This window comes from Phascolarctos cinereus, unplaced genomic scaffold (genome assembly GCF_003287225.1).
Source record: "Phascolarctos cinereus isolate Bilbo 61053 unplaced genomic scaffold, phaCin_HiC Scaffold_2;HRSCAF=192, whole genome shotgun sequence".
Taxonomy (NCBI): domain Eukaryota; kingdom Metazoa; phylum Chordata; class Mammalia; order Diprotodontia; family Phascolarctidae; genus Phascolarctos; species Phascolarctos cinereus.
The window spans coordinates 283,941,339-283,963,538 of record NW_027555625.1 but is presented as its reverse complement, the minus strand read 5'-3'; the positions used below and the strand labels follow the sequence as shown (position 1 = coordinate 283,963,538).

Sequence of the window (22,200 nt, the reverse complement as noted above, 5' to 3'; positions counted from 1 at the left end):
GTCAAAAGAAAGAATAGAATAAATGGGAGGGCAGGATAGGAGTAAGGGAAATAGAGTTAGTTTTTCACAACATGTCTACTATGGAAGTGTTTTGCATAACTGCACATGTACAACCTATATTGAGTTTCTTGCCTTTTCAATGAGGGTGGGTGGGGAGGGAGGAAGGAGAAAATTTGAAACCTAAAGTTTTAAAAATATATGTTTTTAAAAATGTTTTCACATGGTACTGGGGAATAAGAAATCCAGGAAATGGGGTACAGAAGTCTCTCCTGCCCTACAGGAAAATAGAAGGGGAAGGGGATAAGAGAAGGGGGAGAGAGATAGAAGAGAGGACAGACTAGGGGAAGGAATATGCAGAATGAATGCCATCTTGGGGTGGGGGAGGGTTGAGATGGGGTGAAAATTTGGAACTCAAAATCTTGTGGAAGTAAATATTGAAAACTAAAAATAAATAAATTTATATTAAAAGTTTTTTAAAAAAGAAATCTGTTCTGAAATAGGATTCTAGCTATGGAAAGTTCCTATTCCTCTTCTTTGTTAACATGTTTGTGGAAATCAATGCAGATTTAAGCTGAGTCCTCTTCTGGGCTCTACCAGGAGGTATCTGACCAGCTCCTTTAACTTTTAGTCAAGCGTAAAAGAACGTGTGTCCATCCTCCATGCCCAGAAACTAATAGAAACCACGGTGGGCCATGGGGAGAACTCTTCCAAGAGTGGAGACACTCTTCTGATCCCTCTTATTTTTACTGCCTTCACTCTGTTGATTACCTCCAATTTATCCTGTATTCAGCTTGTTTATACATAGTTGTTTGTGTATTGCCTCCCCCAATAGACTGTGAGCTCCTTGAGAGCAGGGACTGTTTTTTGTTTTTCTTTGAATACTTAGTGCTTACCACAGTGCCTAGAATATAGTCCATGCTGAATAAATGTTTATTGACTACTCGTTGACTGAGTGCCAGGGGAAGAAAAGAAGGAGGATGAGAAGAAAAGATGCTTGCTAGATTCACATCAAGTGTATTCAAGCTCCATAAGCCCCAATGGTATCTTGTAGACATAGACAAATTATAGTGATGACACTGGCATTATCAAATGGGCACCTGAGATAGCTATTTAATGCCTGTTTCTACTCCTTACCACAAGACTTAATTACTTTGGCTTTCTCTCTTCTTCCTTCTTCCCTTCTTCCCTGCCCCCTTCCTCTTCTCCTCCATTCCCTTTGTTTTTCCTCTTAAGATTCTACTTCGTCATATGTACCAACGATACATCTTGCCTCCACAATCCAACTCTGTGGAGCAGCTCTGGACACTTTCAGGTGCTCATGATTTTTATTGGCAGACAAAGAGTACTGGAGTTGGAGGATATGGCTTCAAATCTCACTTCTGATGCACAGTATTTGTGCAACCTTGGGCATTTGGCTCTGGGAGGCTCTGGGAGCCTCAACTTCCTCATCGAGAAAATGAGAAAGTTGGACTAGTTGTCCCATGAAGCCCCTTCAAGCTCTAGATCCATGATCCTAAGAAATGTAGTAAAAAATACTTACCTCTCCAACAGAGATATGGGCTAAAGACCGGTATTCCATGAGCTTTTCAAAAGCCAATGAACATGCGGCTGTTCTCAACCTGGTCCCAGTCCGCTGGTTGATTATCCAACATGCACAGAAACCGAAAGACTTGAAACACTCAGTGAAGAAAAGAGCAAAGCAGAGTCCAATGCTATAGGAAAGACTCTTTGATACGTCTGCACCATTTTCAAGGATCTTTGGCACAATTACCACCTAGGAACAAAAAGGAATTCTGTATAGCAAAGGTCTTGCAATACACCATCTTCCTGAGTTCCATCACCTCTGAAATATCAGTTTGTGGAAGTAAATAAAACTACCAGAAATGCCAGGTTGCTTTAGACCCTTTTGTGTGTGTATGTGCGTGTGTGTGTGTGTGTGTGTGTGTGTGTGTTACAAACATCATTAGTAGTCTGATGAAGCCTATGAATAATGTTTGTTGCAAACATTCATAATTACAGAAAATTCTAAATTTCAAAATTAGAGGTTAGTGAAAATCAAGCTGTAATTTTTTTTTCCCATTCAAGTTCACAGACCCTTAGGGAATGGGGTCTGTGGACCTCATGTTAATAACTCTTGGTTTAAACCAGGAGTGGGGAATCTGCAGCCTCAAGGCCACATGTGACCCTCTAGGTCCTCAAGTACTACCCTTTGACTGAATCCAAACTTCACAGAACAAATGCCCTTAATAAAAGGATTTGTTCTGTAAAACTTGGACTTAGTCAAAAGGCCACACGAAGGGCCTAGAAGGCCACATGTGGCCTCCAAGTCACAAGTTCCCCACTTCTGGTTTAAACCAGTGGTACATCCAGTCCATTGTGCCTGCAGTGGTGATATTGAGGGACTATTTATGAGAGAGTATGGTAGATATCCTTCAAATTGTCATCCTCTAAAAGTGGAGAATCCTCCTAAGGTAATACTGAGCACCATGAGGAATTATTCTGGACAACACCAAGGCACTATTCACACTCCCAAAGAAACAAATATTTCCCTAAGAGACTTAACATTGTTTCTAAAGCTGCTTCATTGGCCAGACATTGTTAAAAACCTCAGGTGCCCTGGACTGGCTTCAGAACACCCTATGGATTCTCTTAGGATTCAGAAATGGATTATGGGAAACCCCAAGGCATTGCTTTTGAAATGAATCCTGCTCACTCAGTTTTTGCATTGTGTCCTCCCCTTAGATGTGATGGAGTCCATTACTTACTGGTCCTAAGACACTCATAATATTGAAGAATACGCCTGCCAAGAAATCAAAGAAAATTCTTGTCCTCTGGAACTTGAAGAGCACACGAATCAGAGAAGCTTTTTCATAACCATATTTTGCAACTTCTTCTTCCCAGAGGTGTCTAAGCCTTCAAACAGAACCATACACCATGCATTTATTCTTTGCATTTAAGGGGCAGTCAAACATTGCAGGCATTGCAAGCTTGTTAGAGTGGGTAGGGTCACTGTCCGTTAGAGAGGCAGTGGGAGAGCAGAAAAAAAGAGCCCTGGGTGTGAAGTCAGATCACCATGTTTCAAGTCCAAATTCTACCTCTTGTTAGCCACTAGGTGGCACAAGAGAGCTGGGCTTAGAGTCAGGAAGACCTGACTTCAAATCCAACCTCAGGTACTTATTTAATCTCTGTCTGCCTCAGTTTCCTCAACTGCAAAATGGGGATAATGATAGCATCTGCCTCCCAGGGTGGTTGTGAGGATCAAATGAGATAATATTTGTAAAACACTTAGCCCAGTGTCTGGCACATAGTAGCTGCCTAATAAATGTTTGTTTCCTTCCTTCCTATGTGAATTTTAGCTAGTCACCCAGATTCCCTGAACTTAAATGCCCTCATCTGTAAAATGGGCAATCATAAAAGTAGGTTATATGGTTTAGTGGATAGCATGCTAGACTTGGAGTCTGGGAAGACCTACGTTCAAACCCCACCTCAGACACCCACAGCAATGAGATCATTATTCTATTAAGTTTTGAGTATTCTTATTCTTATTACAGAGTTTTTAAAGTCCGCAAAGGATATGGCTGGGGACTTCTAGGCCACTACTACAGATGCAGCAAGGTTCTGGGGTTGTGTCTACATTGTCCAGAGACATCAAATGATTTGCAAAACTCCCCCACAACAAGTTCTGTAACTTCTTTTCTACAGTTGCCCTTATCTGACAATTTTTTTTCTCCCTCTCGTGAAAGCAAAGGATCAGAAGGTATCACCCCCCAAAAAAAATAGTACTACTGTAAGATAATGGTCTCTTACAGTCATATAGCCCAATAAACTCATTATCCTCTTTGATCCTCATAACATCTTGGTAGGCCTAGTATTAGAAGATCATAGATTTAAACCTAAAAGAGATTTCAGGGGCTTATTGAGTCCAACCTGTCATTTTACAGATGAGGAAACTAAGGCCTAGATAAGTTAAATGACTTGCTTAGAGTCACACAGCTAGTGGGTGTCTGAGGTAGGGTTTGAACCTAGGTCTTCCTAGACTTCCTAGACTTTCTCCAGCACTCTATCCACTATACCATACAACCTACTTTTATTGCCCTTTTTACAGATGAGGGCATTTAAGTTTGGGGAGTTTAAATGACTAGCTAAAATTCACATAGGAAGGACACTGGGCTAAGTGCTTTACAAGGTTAGTGTTGATACACCCAAGAAGTCTGTTGTTAAACTGTGTTCATTGTCAGAATTCTCTTTACACTTCCCAGCTCTAAATGATTGAAGTCATAAGTGGTTATTTTGACAATAAGCATCTCCAAAAGGCTTTAAGTTTGAGTCATTATGGAAAACTTGGGGCCTAGACATGGAAGGTACCAGGTAAGGAAGACATTGGAATGGTACCTATAAACCAAAATTTTCCCAATCAAAGACTGTCTGCATACAATGTATCAAATCAAATTAGAAAAGTAGAATAAATGCCTTCAATTTACTTTCCAAGACAGTTTCACAACAATTATTTCATTCCCATAATAGTCTTCCATGCAGTAGGTGGAATGGATAATACCATTCCCATTTTACAAAGGAGGAAACTGAGGCAGAATAAAGCTAAGTAATATGTCTTTGGCTTTATCTCCTGACTACTGGTTCAGACTTCTAGTCAAATGTCTGCTCCAGAAGTGATTACTGAATGATACTTGAGAGAGGTATTCTAAACCAGAGGATGGAGGATTCCTTCTTTTGCCTTTGAGGAATATGCCCTATCTACTACCCCAGAGTTCTCTTGCCCACCAACCACTCCAGCCAACAGGGTGAGTTTTCCATTGTCACTGTTACCTTTTAGAGTTCCTTTCTGAGGTGTCATATATGGACAGAGAAGGCACAGTGAGCTCAGTTAGGTGTTTCTGGAAGCCCTGGATCATGAGATGGTTTAGCCACGAATTGGTAAGGTAGGAGAATAAGCCAGCGTCATCCACAGGATGAGAAGTGGAGGACCTGTGGAAGAAGTCAGAAGCAACAGGATCGCCTTGTTAATCAGGCCTTCATCTTACCCTCGAAAGCTAAAGGAAAGCTAAGGCTGAGTTGTACCATCACTAGGGGTCTTCAGGCACAGGGCGTGATGACTTGTCACCAGGGCTGCAAAGGGAATTCATTTCCCAGTAGCAGTTGTATCAGATGACCTTTCATTATGAAAAATGTAAAGAGTCTGTGCTTCTGCTTTTATAGGAAAGACCAGAGGGGCTTTTATAAACCTTTGTCATAAAGCAGCCTGTTCCTTTCTGAAAGACTCCCTATGTCTCTGGAGCCTACCCACTCAAGTAACCATAGTTTTCCAACCTGTGGCCTTTTCCACACCAAATCTTCAAAAATTCCCAGTATGTATGGTGATGATGCAATGGGAGAGCATGGGGTATGGGAGGAAGGTTGGAGGACCTGTAGTTCTGTGGGAGTTCTGGTGACCAGGGCTGGAGCAGAACTTTGGATAGATATTTGGTGAAGAAACTGAACTGACTTTCCTGATCTCTTGACTAAAAACCTAAACATTGTATTCCTTCTTTGCCAGGTAAGGAAAAGCTCTTTTGAAATAGGATTTTTTTTAGTAAACAATAATATAGGGATCAGATCCAGACAAAGCATTTGTATATCTAAGTAAGATTCGAAACTTCAGCACCTTTGCACTTGAAAATCACCCCCACCTATGATGTTCCATCCATGAGAGGCAAAAATATTCAATGACAACTACAGTTTTAGTAATCCCCCAATGCTATTAAATGTGTTACATTTTCAGGCAATAAAAACAATATTAAAAGTGTCCCTTGTTCAGTCTTCTCCCGCTCTTTTCCCCATGATACACACTAAGTAGTTGTCTCCTCTTAGGATCTCTTTCTTGGGGACATATAGGGAGTGGGTGAGGTGGCCTTTGTCATAAAGTGCCACCTTTATGGAATAAGTTCACTTGTCCCTTTCTAGAACTCCCTTTAGCTTTGGCACTCACCCACTCAAACAACCACAGTTTTCCATATTCTGGCCCTTTTCACCTCAGAACTCTCCAGGACATCTATGTGATATAGTGTTTATGCAAATTGAAGTGTTGGGTGGGGAGGAGGTGACAGGGTTAGAAGGATCATGGTCTATAGTGCTGCCAGCACCCAGAGCTGCTACAGAGCTTCAGACAGATATCTGGTCATGGATGAAAGAATCTGAGAAAGTCAACACCCTTCCCCTCTCCTTTGCACTTAGATTCTGATTTGTATTGTGGTGATAACTGTCCCTGTCTTTGCTCTCCTAAGCTCTTTGACTGCAAGAACAATTCCTTATGTCATCTTTGTGCTGCCATTGCCCAGGGCTTTGGATATCGAAGGCACTTTGTTGTGAGCCAGGATACGACTGTGGAATTGGAGAAGCATGAGTTCATTCCCCCATACCACCATCCAAGATTATTGCAAGAGAAGATGTTATGGTACAGACCTGGGGCACTTTAGGCTAATTTTGCTCCTTTGTGGATTGATCCCCATGGGACTTAGCTATGGGCCCTTTGGACAAGACAATGTCTTTTAAAAATATTTAGGAGTTTGGTGGAAAGCTCCCAAGACCCCAGGGAACCTCCTCACCTATGTCTTCTGACCTTCTTGCTGGCTCTCATTTGCTTTTCAGTCAAGTCAAGTTAATAAGCATTTATTAAGCATCTACTATGTTCCAGGCAATAGGCGAAGCACAGAAGATAACTACAAAGACAGAAACAGTCCCTAGGATCTCAAGGGGCTCAAAGTCTATCTTCTGAACTACTTTTAATCTCTTTAGGAACTGCTTTTACTAGGCAAAATTTGAATATATTTTTAACAAATTAATTGTTTGAACTCTGAGATAATTAGATGATATTTGTAAAGCACTTAGCACAGTGCTTGGCACGTAGTAGGAACTTAATAATTGTTAGTTTGTTCCCTCCCTCATCTCCCTTGGGCTCTCAGTGATCCATTGTACCAGAATCTAGGGACTCTTACACTTGAAGATTTACTGAATTAAATTGAATTGGAAACTGATGGAAACTACCCTATTACTACCGAACTACTTACTTTGATTTGGTGCGAATTGGGATCATTGTTCTCCAAGCGGCATGATATTTCCCTTCTGAGAAGGCCTTCTGTGCTTCTGGCTTGTCATGAGGCCCTGGGCTCCAATAACTATCTCCAAGGGTGAATTTTTTCTTGGGGGAAAAATAAAAGAGTATAAAGTTATGAATACATTTCTGTGAGTCCCATCTGCCATTCCCACCCCACTTCTCCCCATATAAGAACTGTCCTGGGGAAATGCAATGAGCATCTCCACATCTTACTCTGCAATGAGGTAATGTGGCTTAGTATAAAGGCCATTGGATTGAGTCATCCTGACACTTGCTAATTTTATAACTGTGGTAAATCACCATGCCCATCCTGTATAATACAGACCTGCTTCAGAACGTTTTTTTGTGGCGATTGTGTTTTGTAAACTTTCAGAGTTCTAGGAAAGGAAGAGGCCTTAGATAATAACAATTTCTAAGTATTATCTAAGGCCTCTTCCAAAGCAGACTCTAATATGCAACAATCCAATCCATTTTAATAAGCATTGAGTGCCTTATCATTCTATTACCTTAACTTCCCCACCTATCAGGGGAAAGGATCTGATCTACTCACACACTCAGAGTTGTTGCTGTTGGGTGGTGTTATGTCTGACTCTTTGTGACCCCATCTGGGCTTTTCTTGGAGTGGTTTGCCATTTCCTTCTCCAGCTCATTTCACAGATAAGGAAACTGAGGCAACATGATTAAGTGACTTGCCCAGGGTCACATAGCTAATAAGATTCTGATGCCAGATTTGAATTCCAGGGAGTCTTCCTGATTCCAGGCCCAGCACTCTATCCATGGCACAATCTAGCTGCCCGGCTTGCAAAGGTACTGGGACTTTAATGGGTTTTTTCCTTCTGGGAATATTTGCATTTTAAAAGCTGAGCCTAGAGAGAGCAATTGTAAACCAAAGGAATGAACTACTAATGATGTCATTTTAGATACCATGAAAAGTCATGGAAATTTTTTTTTTAGGCAATCGGAGTTAAGTGACTTGCCCAGGGTCACACAGCTAGTAAGTGCCAAGTGTTCAGGTCCTCCTCACTTCAGGGCTGGTGCTCTATCCACTGCACCACCTAGCTGCCCCTCACGGAAATTTTTATGAAAGGAATAGCTTCCTTTGATCTCACAGTAACAAGCTAGGGGAGTGGGTAAAAGAGAAATAGATTTAGGCTTGATAAAGAGAAAATCTTCCTAACAAATAAAATGGAATGTGCTGCTTCTGGAAGGAATGTTTCCTATCACTGGAGATATTCAAAGAGGAGTTTATTGGAGATATTGAAGAAGGAGTGGTGGGTTAAATTCCTTCCAACTCTTAGATTCTGTGATCATGTGACCTTGTCCTCTTTGAGTCCCACTTTCCCCATCTGAAAAATAAAGAGGTGGGCTAGATGGTCTTCTAGGTCCCTTCTAGCTTAAAAAGTCTATAAATCAGACCAGCCTTGGTAAAAGTAACCCAATTACAGGATTCCCTCCATGCATAGAAGCTACTTGCTGTGTGGGAACAGGGAACGGGGCATTCTTACATAGGTGAGGCCGTAAACCATGCTGTCTTCCATGTCCATTCCAAGGTTTACAGAGCCACCAGTGGGGTTGGGACCCCAGTCTTTCCTTCTCCTGGGCATTTTCACTCAGTTCTGCCAATTTTTTCTTTCCTGGAATGAAAGATGCCGAAATGACAGAGAGGAATCTTTAGTGTATCCCCGTTCCAATCCAACAATAGTCTGGTTGCCTTTACAATGAAAGGAACCGGATAGGGATATATGGAACTGGGCCAGCTCCTTTTCCTCACTTTCATTCATTCATTCATTCATTCATTCATTCATCATTCATTCATTCAACATTCATTAAGATTCCACTGTGTGCAGAGCCCTATTATAGGCCATAAAAGTGAAAAGGGTTGGACGAGACTTCGTTCCATTTCTAGATTTAAAGTTGAAGGTTATATAATAGGAAACCAAAAAAGAAGGATCACAAGGGTAGCATTTCATGTATAAATTTATATAAAGTTTGTATAGAGGCGGGTGGATTTACATGTAGCTAAGTGAACAGTACAGACAGGTGCTGCTTTGGGAAAAAAACTGGATTAACTTGTGCTTAATTTGGAAAGCACCTTGGACCAGGAGTCAGACCTAAATTCTAATCCCAGCATTGTCAAGTCCTTTGTGGCTCTGGGCCTTGTCTTCCTTACTTATAAAATGAGGAACTGGATCATCTTGTAGTTTCCCTTGTTCTCATCACCTCTTCCTAACTCAGAATCTACCACTAGAATTAGGAGTCAAATTTATATCTTGAAACTCACCTTTATATCCATAGCTCCCCACTCAAATCCCACAGGGCACCTGTAAAGCTTAGGTCTCCCCTTCTGCCATGGCCAGGCTGTCTCCCCTTTCCAGGGCCTGGATTTGTAATGCCTCTCTCTCATTGACGGAGGTTTGAGGGAGAAGGGGTCAAAGACTAGATGCTTGATGTAACATCTCACCTACATAGTGCTTTAAGATTTATAAAGCATTTTTCTTTCAACAGCCTCATGAGGTAGGTGGTACAAATATTACTATCTTCATCTATCAAAAAGGGAAACTGAGAAGTAAGGTAGCATGTCCAAGGTCACACAGTGAATAAGTGCAGGGAGGAATGAAACTCTGACCCCCTTTACCAATGATCTTTATATTGCAAGACCCAACATCCCCTAAAAGCCTTGAGCTTAGAATCAGAGGACCTGGAATTGAGTCCTGGGTCTGCACAGGGAGTACCTTGTGTCACCTTGGGCAAATCACTTTCTTGTCTCTAGACCTCAGTTTGCCCTTCTGTAAAATGAAGGGGGTTGGACTGGTATCAGGGGTGAGGAACCTGCAGACTCAAGGCCACATGTGGCCTTCTAGGTCCTTGGGTACGGTCTTTTGACTGAGTCCAAGTTTTACAAAACAAATCCTTTTATTGAGAGGGTTTGTTCGGTGAAGTTTGGATTCAATCAAAGGGCCACACTTGAGGACCCAGAAGCCCACATGTGGCCTCAAGGCAGCAGGTTCCCCACCTCTGGACTAGATGTTCTTTAAGGTCCCTCCCAGGTATAAAATCTAATGAAGTCCATTCTCCCAGGCTTTTAATTCTTTCCTTCTTTACTTCCACATATTGGCTTCCTTCAAGTCCCAGCTAAAATTTCACCTCCTACACAATGCCTTCTCCACTCCCCTTTAATGTTAGTGCCTTCCCTCTGTTGATTACCCCATTTTATACCGTGTATATTGTTTGTATGTACAAGTGTACCTCATTTCATTGTATTTTCTTTATTAGGCTTTGCAGATAATTGTGGGTTTTGGTTTGTTGGGTTTTTTTATGAATTGAAGATTTGTGGCAACTGTGCAAGTCTATCGGTGTCATTTTTCCAACAGCATGTGCTCACATCTTGTCTCTGTGTGACATTTTGGTAATTCACAATATTTCAAACTTTTTCATTATTATCTGTTATAGTGATTTGTGATCAATGATTTTTGATGTTACTATAGTAGTTCTTTTGGGGTACCACAAATCACTCCCATATAAGACCTTGAACTTAATTGATAAATGTTGTATATTCTGACTGCTCCACCCCACCAGCCACTCTGGTCTCTCTCCCTCTTCTTAGGCTTCCCTATTCCCTGAGACACAACAACATTGAAATTAAGCCAATTAATAACCCTACAATGGCCTCTAAGTGTTCAAGTGAAAGGAAGAATCAATCGATGCAGCAAACTTTATTGTTGTCTTATTTTAAGAAATTGCCCCAGCCACCTTCAGTAACCACCACCTTAATCAGTCAGCAGCCATCTACATGGAGGCAAAATCCTCCACCAGAAAAAAGATTACAACTCACTGAAGGTTCAGATGATGGTTAGCTTTTTTTTTTTGCAATAAAGTATTTTTCAATTAAGGTATGTACATTGTTTTTAGACATAATACTATTGTACACTTAATAGACCACAGTATAGTGTAAACATAACTTGTAAATGCAAGGGAAAACAAAAAAATTTATGTGACTTGCTTTCTTGCATTGGTGTTTTAAAACCAAACCTACACTATCTCAGAGGTCTGCCTATAGTTGTCTGCATGTTTTTTCTCCAGGGTTGTTGTGAGGCTCAAAAGATAATGGATATGAAGCACTTTGCAAACTCAAAAGCAATATATAAATGTCAGGTATCATTATTGTTATTATTGGCCTCCAATTTGGTGATTTCATTTCCTGAGCCTTATAAAGCACTCATTCTTGCTTAGTTCAAGCAATAGAGGGGTGTATTAGGAAATGATTAACAAGGGGAGAGGGGAAATGAATGTACATCCATCTTTAAATATAATTTGCATTAATACTTTCTTAAATCTAGCCAATCAACAAAACAATAAAACAAGTCTTGAATTGTGGTTGATTGCCAATTTCTGAGATGTAAATGCTCACACTGAAAATACAGCTGACTCCAGCACACTGCTGTGTCTATCTTAGCAGGCTGTGAGCTCCTTGACAGCAGGGGCTGTCTTTTGCCTTCCTTAGCATGTAGAGTGCTTAGCACAAAACTGGCACACAGTAGGCTTTTAATGTTTATTGACTAAGTCGTGACACAGTAGGAAACACGCTAGACAAGTCACTTTGCTTCAAGATCCAATTCCATTATTCAATTAATATATGTGTAATCTTTGGCAAGTCCCTTGCTGGGTTTCACTATTCTCCACTTTAAAATGAAGGTGGCTAGACTGGATAACCTCTAAGATCACTCCCGGCTTGGGCATTCTGAAATTCCGCTTCTTCTATTAGGATAATTACGGCGATTGCAGCCTGCAGCGCTGCGCTGCCCTGGCCTCGGAGTCCCAGCAGGGGGCAGGCAGCGCGAAGGGGCGGCGGCAGCGGCCGGGCTTGAGCCATACCGCGGCCCGTAGCACGGGGCCGGAAGCAGCTGTGGCTGCCCGCAGCTGTCCGCGGATCCACCTCTACCCGTCCCCCACTCCGACCTTTGCCTCGCCCGCGCAGTTGCCTCTCCGACTCGGGATCGCGGCCCCGAGAGGGCCGGCTGGCCGCGGCCATGTCGTCCGTGAGCGCAATCCAGATCCCAAGCCGGCTGCCCCTCCTGCTAACCCACGAGGGCGTCCTGCTGCCCGGCTCCACGATGCGCACCAGCGTGGACTCGGCCCGCAACCTGCAGCTGGTGCGCAGCCGCCTGCTCAAGGGCACGTCGCTGCAGAGCACCATCCTGGGCGTCATCCCCAACACCCCCGACCCGGCCAGCGACGCGCAGGACCTGCCGCCGCTGCACAGGTAGCGCCCGCCTGCCCGGAGAAACTGAGGCCCGGCGAGAGGAAGTGACGCGCAGAGAACTCCCCCGGCCCTCTCGGGCCACCCCCACCCCCTCCGGCTTGGGCTCGGGACCTGCGGGCCTTGGGAGGCTTTTCTAGGTGTCCCTATAGGGTGACCACATAGGCCCAGGATCAGCGTTTTACAGATAAGGAAACTGAGACCCAGGGAGCAGGAGGGACGTTCCCCTTAGCTGGCAGTGCGGGGCACTGGGAGCAGATCTGGGCGAGGCCCTGTGGGTCACGTCGTCCGGTCCTCTTTTACAAGTTATGAGACCGAGACCAGGAGAGTTCAAGCCAAAGGTCTCGGGGATTATATAGAGGAGGGAGCTGCCACTGGGCTATCCAGGATGTCCCAAAAGACTTAGTGCAATATAGGACACCCTGTTTAGCTGAAGGGGCGCTGGACTTTGGTTTTATTAACTTTGCCACTTTATTAACTGGGACATTTGGATGGGTCACTGAATTTTTTCAGCGGAAAGCTCTAGGACCACTTCTGTTTATTTTAGGAGAGGTGTGTCTTTTTGTGTGTGTGTGTGGTATGGGTTGGGTTTTTTAGAAGACTGACCACGAAGTAGAATCTAACTCAGAAAAGAGGGTATATATTGGCCTAGGTGATCTCTGGATTACTTTCCACTTTTGACATTCTGTGTTTATTTAAGTTATCTATTCTGCTCTACAGGTTACAGCACTTTCTGGCAACTATTGGAGGAACAGAGGGCAAAGGTTCCTAGAATCTAGTTTGAGTGTGCCTTGAAGTTTATATATTCTTAGATCTTATATGTCATATACATTTTATAGCTAGAGAAACTGAGTCTAGACAGCAGAAGGGACTCATCTTTCTAGTCTCCTCCAACACCCCATGAAATCAGTGGCCAGGTCTTTTTTAATCTAGCCATATCTTTTGGTTCCAAGTCTTTTCTCTCTTCCTCAGGAAAATAGTTTTCATTTCTCTTATTACTGCTGCCCTTACCTATAGGGCCTATCACTGTCCCTTCTTTTTAACTGTTTTAAGGCTCCCATGCCCCCTCTACCATGCTAACTAGCATTTAAGAAAAAAACCTAATAATCTTAAGGAAGCCCTGTATAACTGTTCCAGAGCCAGTAGGGTAAGGGAAGTTTCCTAGAAACTCTTGTCCGTTTCCATAGAAAACCTGAGTGTAGAGGTACCCAGGTGGAATAAATCAGTGATAGTGAAGAAATAGGTCAAACCTTCCGTGTTGCAACAGTAGAGAAAATACACACTCCTAGAACTGAGAATTATCTCCAGGAGTTTAACAAATACTAACCAGAGGCTTCATATGGACTAGTTCAGGCTTCTCCCTCCCTCCCCACTCTAATGTAGTCTCCTTTGTTCTAGTTCCTGTGCCCATCTTTGGATCCCTGTTTCTTTCCTACTCCTTTTCATCACTTTTTGCAACATCTCTCCTTCATTTTCCAACTAGATTTCTTCTTTCCTCATTGGACCATTTTCTTCCCCCCTCTGTGCCTCCTACCAGACAGCTTGACCTCTCATTTTCCCCTTCTGTTGCAGTTACACCCGTGCTTCAGTGGCTCTAAAGTCAGAATTTGGGTTCACATTCTACCTATGACATTCTTCTGATATAGCATTGAGCAAGTTATCTAACCTCTCTGAGGTTCAGTTTCTTCCTGTCTAAAATGAGGGGTTTGCACTCACTAGCTGTGTAACCCTGGGCAAGTCACTTAACCCCAAATGCCTCACAAAAAATAAAATGAAGTGAGGGGTTTGAATTGGATGGCGTCTTAGGTCCCTTCTAGTTCTAGGTCTAGCCTGTGATCCTAAATATGGAGTGTTCCCTCCTTGCACTTAGTATCTCCATTCCTCCCAGATCTTTGTATTTTATTTCTTAAGATATTTCTCAAAGGGCTGTAGAAAAAAAAAATTTAGAATACACAAGTTCTCTGGTTCCAGTGCACCTAGTGTCCCTGCTTACCTATATGCCATCCCTCTGTGCTCAAGTACATAATGTCTTTGCTTGTTTCTGTATATCCTTCATGGTCTAGTTTTCTTTTAACATATAATTACATAATATTTAACAATCCACAAACACTCTGAAGTATAAAAATATAACCATATTTTTATATTCTGTAAACATGTACTGATGGCATTGAAGTAAGATTTTGAAAGGTGCAAACAAATTCTGCTTTCCAAGAGTATTGATTAATATAGAATGTATTCTGATAATGAGTAAAGTAGGCCAGGAACAAAACCTTAGCACACAAATTAATACAAGCATTTGACCTGTTTCCTAGCCAGAAGTGACTTTAGTTATTATGACTAAATAATATGACTTTAGTTAGATGTATATTGTTGTTAGCGATTCTATATTTGACATACCTTTATGGTATCCGAAAGTAGGCAGTTAACACATGCTTGTTGGTTGATTGTACTAGTCTAACTCTCTGCCCATTTAAGGCACCCTAAAAAAATAGCTATTCTTAAATTTCGAGAAAAACATTGTGCAACCTGCCCCAATCATCTGTACACAGGATCAGTTTAGTTAGAAGGGACCCCCTAATTTTACCGGTGAGGAAACTGAGGCCCAGAAATGTTAAGGACTTGCCTAAGGTAACCCAGCTAGTAAGTAGTAGAGCCAGGATTTAAACACTGGTCTTCTGATGTCAGATAATTCTTTGAAATTTTCAATCGCTAAGTTTTCTATTTGCTGATTTAAACTTGGAAACACTATCAAAAAAATTCTTAATCAGATGTCATACCCAATGCTCATCCAAGGCCAGACACTAAAATCTTTCACTTACCCAGTTAAAATTGCTTTCTCAGATCACAAGAGAACACCAGAGGCACAGTGAGTGGCTTTCTTCTGCTCCCTCACTTCCACCATTCCTCGTAAGTGATGGTGCTGGCAAACTTCAGGGAGCGGCAGAGGTTACCCTCTTCCCTGTAATCCTCCCCACACTGAGCACAGCAGAAATAGCTATTACTGCCCTACCTGAGCAACTATCTATGCTGCTGTAAACAGCATGGTCCTCTTTGCATGCCAGTAGTTCAGGCATAGTGCCAGAAGTATATAAACTTCTGAGAAAGGCACCAGAACATCTCTGCAGTTGCAGGACTGGCCATGTTGGCACCACAGGACATCCTGCACCTGCCTGCCTAACAAGGTTGTACTTTTTGTGGCACCTGGGTGATAGTATTTTCTTAGTAGTGAAAATAGAAGGTACTCAACTCTACAATATTTTTTTGTGGTCTTCCAGTCCAGCTTTTCAACTTTACCTTCTCTGGGGTAGAATCATGTTATAGAACATGAAATTGTCAAGGGACCTTAGAGATCCTCCAAACTCCCCCATGTAGAAGGTAGTTTTTCAGGTTATATCTGAAGACTTCCTCCCAAAGTGTTCCAAGCTTGGAGTGAGCAGAAATCCCTCTTCCCCCTCTGTGGTTCATCCTCCTCCCTCCCCAACTGTTGTTAAGCCAGTTCTCTACCATTCTCTATTTGTATGAGATGTGTTTTGTTTTTTAACAAAAGTGCATGACTTTAATCTTTATTATTTTTATTTTAACTTCAACCCATAGAAAATCCAAACTGTCAAGACCTTTTAAAATCTTTGCTTTGGAGAAAAGTCATTTGTCTGGTCTTTAAATAAAGGCATGTTGTGCATAAAGCAAAATAGAGTGTTTTCCACTAAATTAATTTTACTGTAGTGAGAACTAAACACCACTGAAGATCTGACCTAGCCCTTCATGTGGCACAGAGGTGACCCTAAGCCACTGAAGGCTATGTTGGCCAAGTGCAAGTACTAGAAGATTCCCTCAAACTGAGTTTTAAAATAACAGACTAATAAAGGCTTTTGCTAAAGAACCAGCCTAGTTAAGTTTGGCTGAGCTCATCACCAGGTGACCATAGGGGATCTATGGTCAGGCAATCAAACAATAAGCATCTAACAATATATTAGGTCATCCAGATTATTGGCATTTTAAAATTCAGTAATTGTGCATTCTTTGTGAGCAAAATGTCAATTCCTTTATCTTCTCCTTGAAATGACTCATACTAGCCTCTTTTTCCTCTTTGTCTTAAAGACACATGTAAGGTACGTAACAAAACGCCAAACATCTGGTTAAGGAATACAAGAAAGATTACATTATGATGACCAAAAGGTTCTTAATTTTTATTCTTTTTACTTAAATTCTTCAGTACTTAAGAGATCTAAGATTCCATTACTATGAGACACTCAATCTGCTGATGCCCTTTGCACTTTAATGGGTAGATTTTTGGGTTCCTATATGTACTTTGTGATCTCATCAGCTCCCATGGATTCAGTTATCTGTATGCTAAAATCTCAGATCTATTTATCTAGCCTTAACCTCTCTCTTTTTACCTCCAGTGTCACATCTCCAGCTGCCTATTAGGCATCTTGAACTGTGCATGTACAGTAGACATCTTAAATGCAACATGTCCAAAACTGAACTCATTATCTTATCCCCTCAAGCCCTCCCTTCTTCATCCTCCTGGTCACCCAGGCTCAAACCCTAGGTGTCATCCTTGACTCTTCATTCTCTCTTGCCACCCCCCCCATCCAATCAGTTACAAAGCGCTGTCATTTCTACCTTCTTTCTTAACATCTTTCGCATATGCTCCCTTCTCTCCTCTTGCACTGCCATCATGCTAGTGTAGGCTCTTACTACCTCCCCCCTTGGCTGTTTGCCGTAGCCTGCTGGTTGGACTCCATGCCTCAAGTCTTTCCTCCCTCTTCTTCATCCACTACTCAGCTGTCAAATTAATCTTCCTGAAGTCTGACTGTGTCACTTTACTATTCAATTAACTCCAGTGGCTCCTCTCGTCTCCAGGATCAAATATAAATTCCATTATTTATCATTCAAAGCCCTTCATAATCTGTCCATCTTTTACTTTTTGAATCTTCTTTTTTTAGGGGGGAGCGGTGGCAGTTGGGGTTAAGTGACTTACCCAGGGTCACACAGCTAGTAAAGGTCAAGTGTTTGGTCTGAGGCCGCATTTGAACTCAGGTCCTCCTGACTCAAGGGCAAGTGCTCTTTCCACTGAGCCACCTAGCTGCCCCACCTTTCCAATCTTACACCTTACTCTCTGCTTCATACTTTGTAATCCAGTGACACTAGCATCTTTGCAAATCTCTTCACCAGACACTCCATCTCCTGAATCTGTATTTTCACTGGCTGTCCCTGTGTGCCTGGAATTCTCTCTCCTGATCTCCATCTCTTGGCCTCCCTCACTTAGAAGAGATTTTTCCCAATCCCCCCTAATGCTAGTGCCTTCCATCTGTTAAATTTCTCTAATTTCTTCTGTATATATTTTGTTGGTACATAATTGTTTACATGTTATCTCTTGAATTAGATGGTGAACTCCTTGAGGACAAGGACTATTTTTTGCCTTTCTTTGTACCCCTAGTGCTTATTACTGTGCCTAGCACATAGTAGGCACTTAATAAATGCCTGACCATAGACTCCCTATGGTCACCTGGTGATGAGCTCAGCCAAACTTAACTAGGCTGGTTCTTTAGCAAAAGCCTTTATTAGTCTGTTATTTTAAAACTCAGTTTGAGGGAATCTTCTAGTACTTGCACTTGGCCAACATAGCCTTCAGTGGCTTAGAGTCACCTCTGTACCACATGAAAGGCTAGGTCAGCTCTTCAGTGGTGTTTAGTTCTTACTATAGTGAAAATAATTTAATGGAAAACTCTCTATTTTGCTTTGTGTGTAGCCTGTCTTTTTTATAGACTGTACAAATGACTTCCCCAAAACAAAATTTGAAATTTTCAGAGACACTGGTAACATGAGAGGTCAAAACAAACGATTCTTTCTCTTCTATAGCACTTGGGACTGCTGTAATAGAGATCCTCCACCTTGTTCCTTTCACACTGTGTAGCCCAATCAATGAGCAGGGTCAGTGATTCAGCAGAATTCATGCATTGTTGAAGCAGTTAAGCCAAGTAACACAGTTTGACGCAATGGGACACACTTGACAAATTATCCATAAACAAATAGATAACTTTTTTTCCATTCCCTCTATTACAAAACTGGTTCCTATTGCAGAATACTTTTAGGGTAAATGAACATTTACTGTATTTACCAGTCTCTGACCCATTCTGCTAGGTCTTGGAGCAGCTACTTCAACAGACTGTACTTTTTTGGAGTAATTTATGGTTCACATTCACTTCACCACCACCACTTCCTTCTCCCCCTCTACCAAACTTGCAATTTAAATGTAGATTTTATGTCTGTGAATGTTAGAATGTTAGAGTAAGTTAGAGGGGTCTCTGTAATCTGATAAGTTTCTGTTCCTGACTATCTTCATTGAACAAATGTTTGTTAAACCCATATGGGTAGATCTTTATATTCGGTAGGGTGTGGGTCAGTGAGAATTATAAGTCCCTTGCCATGTGGCTTTTAAAAAATATACCTTCTGTAAAGTCCTATGTATTTATGAGAGGAGGATTAAATCTGTTTTTAATAACCGCCAGAACTGGTGAGTATCATTCTTCAAAGCAATCTCCTTGGGAGATGTTGCACTTATTCTAGTGAGGATGGCATTTGGACAAAACATACTTGAAATTCCTCACTTGTGTACCTTCAGAGCCAGTTTATGGAAGACACAAGAAAACTGATGTTATTTTATAGACCTACTTCCTTTTAAAAACATTTTTGCAGGGCAGCTAAGTGGCACAGTGGGTAGAGCACCAGCCCTGGATTCAGGAGGACCTGCTTTCAAATCTGGCCTCAGACATATAACACTTACTAGCTGTGTGACCCTGGGCAAGTCACTTAACCCCATTGCCTAGCTAAAAAAAAAAAAGCCAAGAAAACATTTTTGCCTAAAATGGGTAACTTCGCTTGAATTTACCAGAATTGATTCTGAATAAATCTTGGCCATTTTCACCTTCAAATCCTGAAGCTTTACATGCCTGAGAACATTGGAAGGGGTGTGGAGAAAGCAGTTCCCAAGGAGTTCCATGTGCATTTTGAGTAATGGCAGAATTGTTGGGTAAATGTTATAGAGCCTTCCAAAATACACAACTCCCCCCTTAAACCTCCTCCTAAAAGGGGATATTCATTAAGACTGGATGGATTTTAATGTGTCACATGGCATATGCAGTCAGACCTTTCAAAGAGTATATTAATAGAGCCATATTTCTTATATTTGTGAATGAGTCACTCATTGTAGTACCCTTTGTATATAGTTGGTTACTCTAAAAGCATTCTGATTTCACAGTGGTGGATATCCTTTCTGCTTAGGGGGTTACATCTTCTACATCTTAGTAGATGTTTTTCACAAGTAGCTGTGGCAGCCCAAAAAAAGGAAGACATCACCTGGTGGCCAACATTTTGGTGATGATCCTCTTTACACTTAGCAAGGCTTATCCCCAGCTCACAGGCCTACTATCCACTAGCTGCTGAAACCTTTTCAATTTGTTGGACCTCCTAGAATATGTGTTCTACTGTCATAGGCTTTTACAACACTCAGGCTCATCTGCATGCCCTGATGAAATATTGGTGCAGGAAAATGTAGGTCCTTTATATATCAAATTAAAAAAAAACCCAAAACCTTTAAATTAATAGAAACTTTATTTGACTCACTGTTTACATATTAAAAAGTGTAAATTAATGTAATAGTGTAAAGTCAAAATTGCTTGAAATAAGGATTGACCTAATCCATTCTTACTTGGAGCTTCCCTCCCCAAAATGTCACCACAGCAGTCTGTAATCTTCCAGTCTTGGAGAAAATTATGCAGAGCAGTATGTCCTCTAATGAGTTTTCTTGTTTGACTTCAGAAAGAGAATCAATAACTTAGACTTTTAAATTTTTCTAAGTAGGAGGAAGGATATTGTAAGTCAGTCTCTTGGTGCCTTCCCCGTTTTCAGTATTAATAAAGGCAGAAAATTCACGTTCTCCAAATTTATCTTTTTGTGAAGTATCTTAACAGAAGAATCTGTATTTCTAAATTTGTCTTACATCCTGAGCATATACCCTGGGTTCTGGTTTGTAAACCCCTTGGGCCAAGAATCCGGTTTGTTAGCTGAGAATATTTCCTGCTATGTGGTGCAGAGTGTGCATAAGGAAAATTGTGCAAACATTAATGAGAAAAGTCTGAAGCAAATATTGCCCTTAAACAGTAGACTAATTAATGGTATGATTATGTTCAAATCACTTCTCCTCACTGAGCTTTAGTTAACTTGCTTAAAGAATAAAGGGGTAGACTTGATCTTGTAGGACCTTTCCTATTCTTAGATTAAATTCTGTTGGCCTAATGTCAATTTAATTAAACTAAGGATTTTCCCAGCACTTCTGAGTTGACTCTCAACCTTAAATACTTGATTATCTGCCTTGAAGAAGCATGACACAAATAACTCAAAACAAATAATTTCCAGATAATTTTTCTGATATTAGATTATTTGATTTCATTCTTCCCTCAAGTTTATCTTTCTAAATGTATTTGGCAGAAGCTGATACTAGAGTCAGTTTTCATCCTTCTACGTAAATTAATGTCACTGGTAATAGGGCATGAAACTCTAAAATGTGCTAAGTGGTAGTGGTGGTGGAGCCAGCCTGGGGTTAAAGTCTACTTCAGATAAACTATAATGTGAATAATTCATATTTTGGAAATGATTAGTTGGTTGTATATGAGGGAAAGAAATTGTGTCATTTCTTTGGTGTAGGAAACTACCCTTACAAATCAGATGTTATTCTGTAACTTCTCATCTTAGAGAGTTGCCTGTGTCACTGAGGTAGGGCTAAGCAACTTGCCCAGAAGGACACAGCCAGGAGGTTTATTGGGGAAGGACTTGAACCTAGATTTTTCCAGATTCCCAAGGCTGGGTCTCTCTCCACTCTCCATGCTGCTTCTAAATAAAAACCGTATCTGTCAAATTTTTCACATACTCTATGTGACCAAAACTCAGACTTTTTTTAAATATAAATTTATTTATTTTTAGTTCCCAACATTCACTCCCACAAGTTTTTGAATTCGAAATTTTCACCCCATCTCCCCCTCCCCCACCCCAAGATGGCATGCATTCTGCATATTCCTTCCCCTAGTCTGTCCTCTCTTCTGTCTCTCTCCCCTTCCCTTATCCCCTTCCCCTTCTATTTTCCTGTAGGGCAGGAGAGACTTCTGTACCCCATTTCCTGTATTTCTTATTTCCCAGTAGCATGTGAAAACTTTTTTTTAAACATATGTTTTTAAAACTTTAGGTTTCAAATTTTCTCTCTTCCTCCCTCCCCACCCACCCTCATTGAAAAGGCAAGAAACTCAATATAGGTTATACATGTGCAGTTATGCAAAACACTTCCATAGTAGACATGTTGTGAAAAACTAACTCTATTTCCCTTAATCCTATCCTGCCCTCCCATTTATTCTATTCTTTCTTTTGACCCTGTCCCTCCTCAGAAGTATTTACTTCTGATTACCCCCTTTCCCAATCTGCCCTCCTCTCTATCATCCCCCTGCTCTCTTGTCCCCTTCTCCCCTATTTTCCTGTAGGGTAAGACAGATTTCCATACCCAATTGAATGTGTATGTTATTCCCTCCTTCAGCCAAATCCTATGAGAATAAGATTCCCTCATTCCCTCTCACCTTCCCCCGTTTCCCCTCCACTGTAAGAAGCTTTTCTTTTCTGTTTTTTTTGTGAGATAATTTACCCCATTCTACCTCTCCCTTTCTTCTTCTTCTAGTATAATCCTCTCTCATCCCTTAATTTTATTCTCCAGATATGACCCCTTAATCTTCAACTCACCCTGTGCCCTCTATCTATCTATCTATCTATCTATCTATCTATCTATCTA

At 41.4% G+C, this 22,200-nt stretch overlaps 2 protein-coding genes across 2 annotated transcripts in view; one reads left to right on the top strand and one right to left on the bottom strand.

Moving 5' to 3' along the window:
• Positions 1-15,270, bottom strand: part of ABCC11 (ATP binding cassette subfamily C member 11) — a 75,838-nt gene extending 60,568 nt beyond the window's left edge. Inside the window, exons 1-6 of the mRNA XM_020985113.2 lie at positions 15,185-15,270; positions 8,614-8,742; positions 7,062-7,192; positions 4,825-4,983; positions 2,766-2,913; positions 1,541-1,774 (exon numbers count right to left, since the gene is read on the bottom strand). Coding sequence (XP_020840772.1) covers positions 1,541-1,774; positions 2,766-2,913; positions 4,825-4,983; positions 7,062-7,192; positions 8,614-8,712 — 771 coding nt within the window. The 5' untranslated portion in view covers positions 8,713-8,742; positions 15,185-15,270. The remainder of the gene's footprint in view (positions 1-1,540; positions 1,775-2,765; positions 2,914-4,824; positions 4,984-7,061; positions 7,193-8,613; positions 8,743-15,184) is intronic.
• Positions 11,986-22,200, top strand: part of LONP2 (lon peptidase 2, peroxisomal) — a 115,780-nt gene continuing 105,565 nt past the window's right edge. Inside the window, exon 1 of the mRNA XM_020985117.2 lies at positions 11,986-12,368. Coding sequence (XP_020840776.1) covers positions 12,136-12,368 — 233 coding nt within the window. The 5' untranslated portion in view covers positions 11,986-12,135. The remainder of the gene's footprint in view (positions 12,369-22,200) is intronic.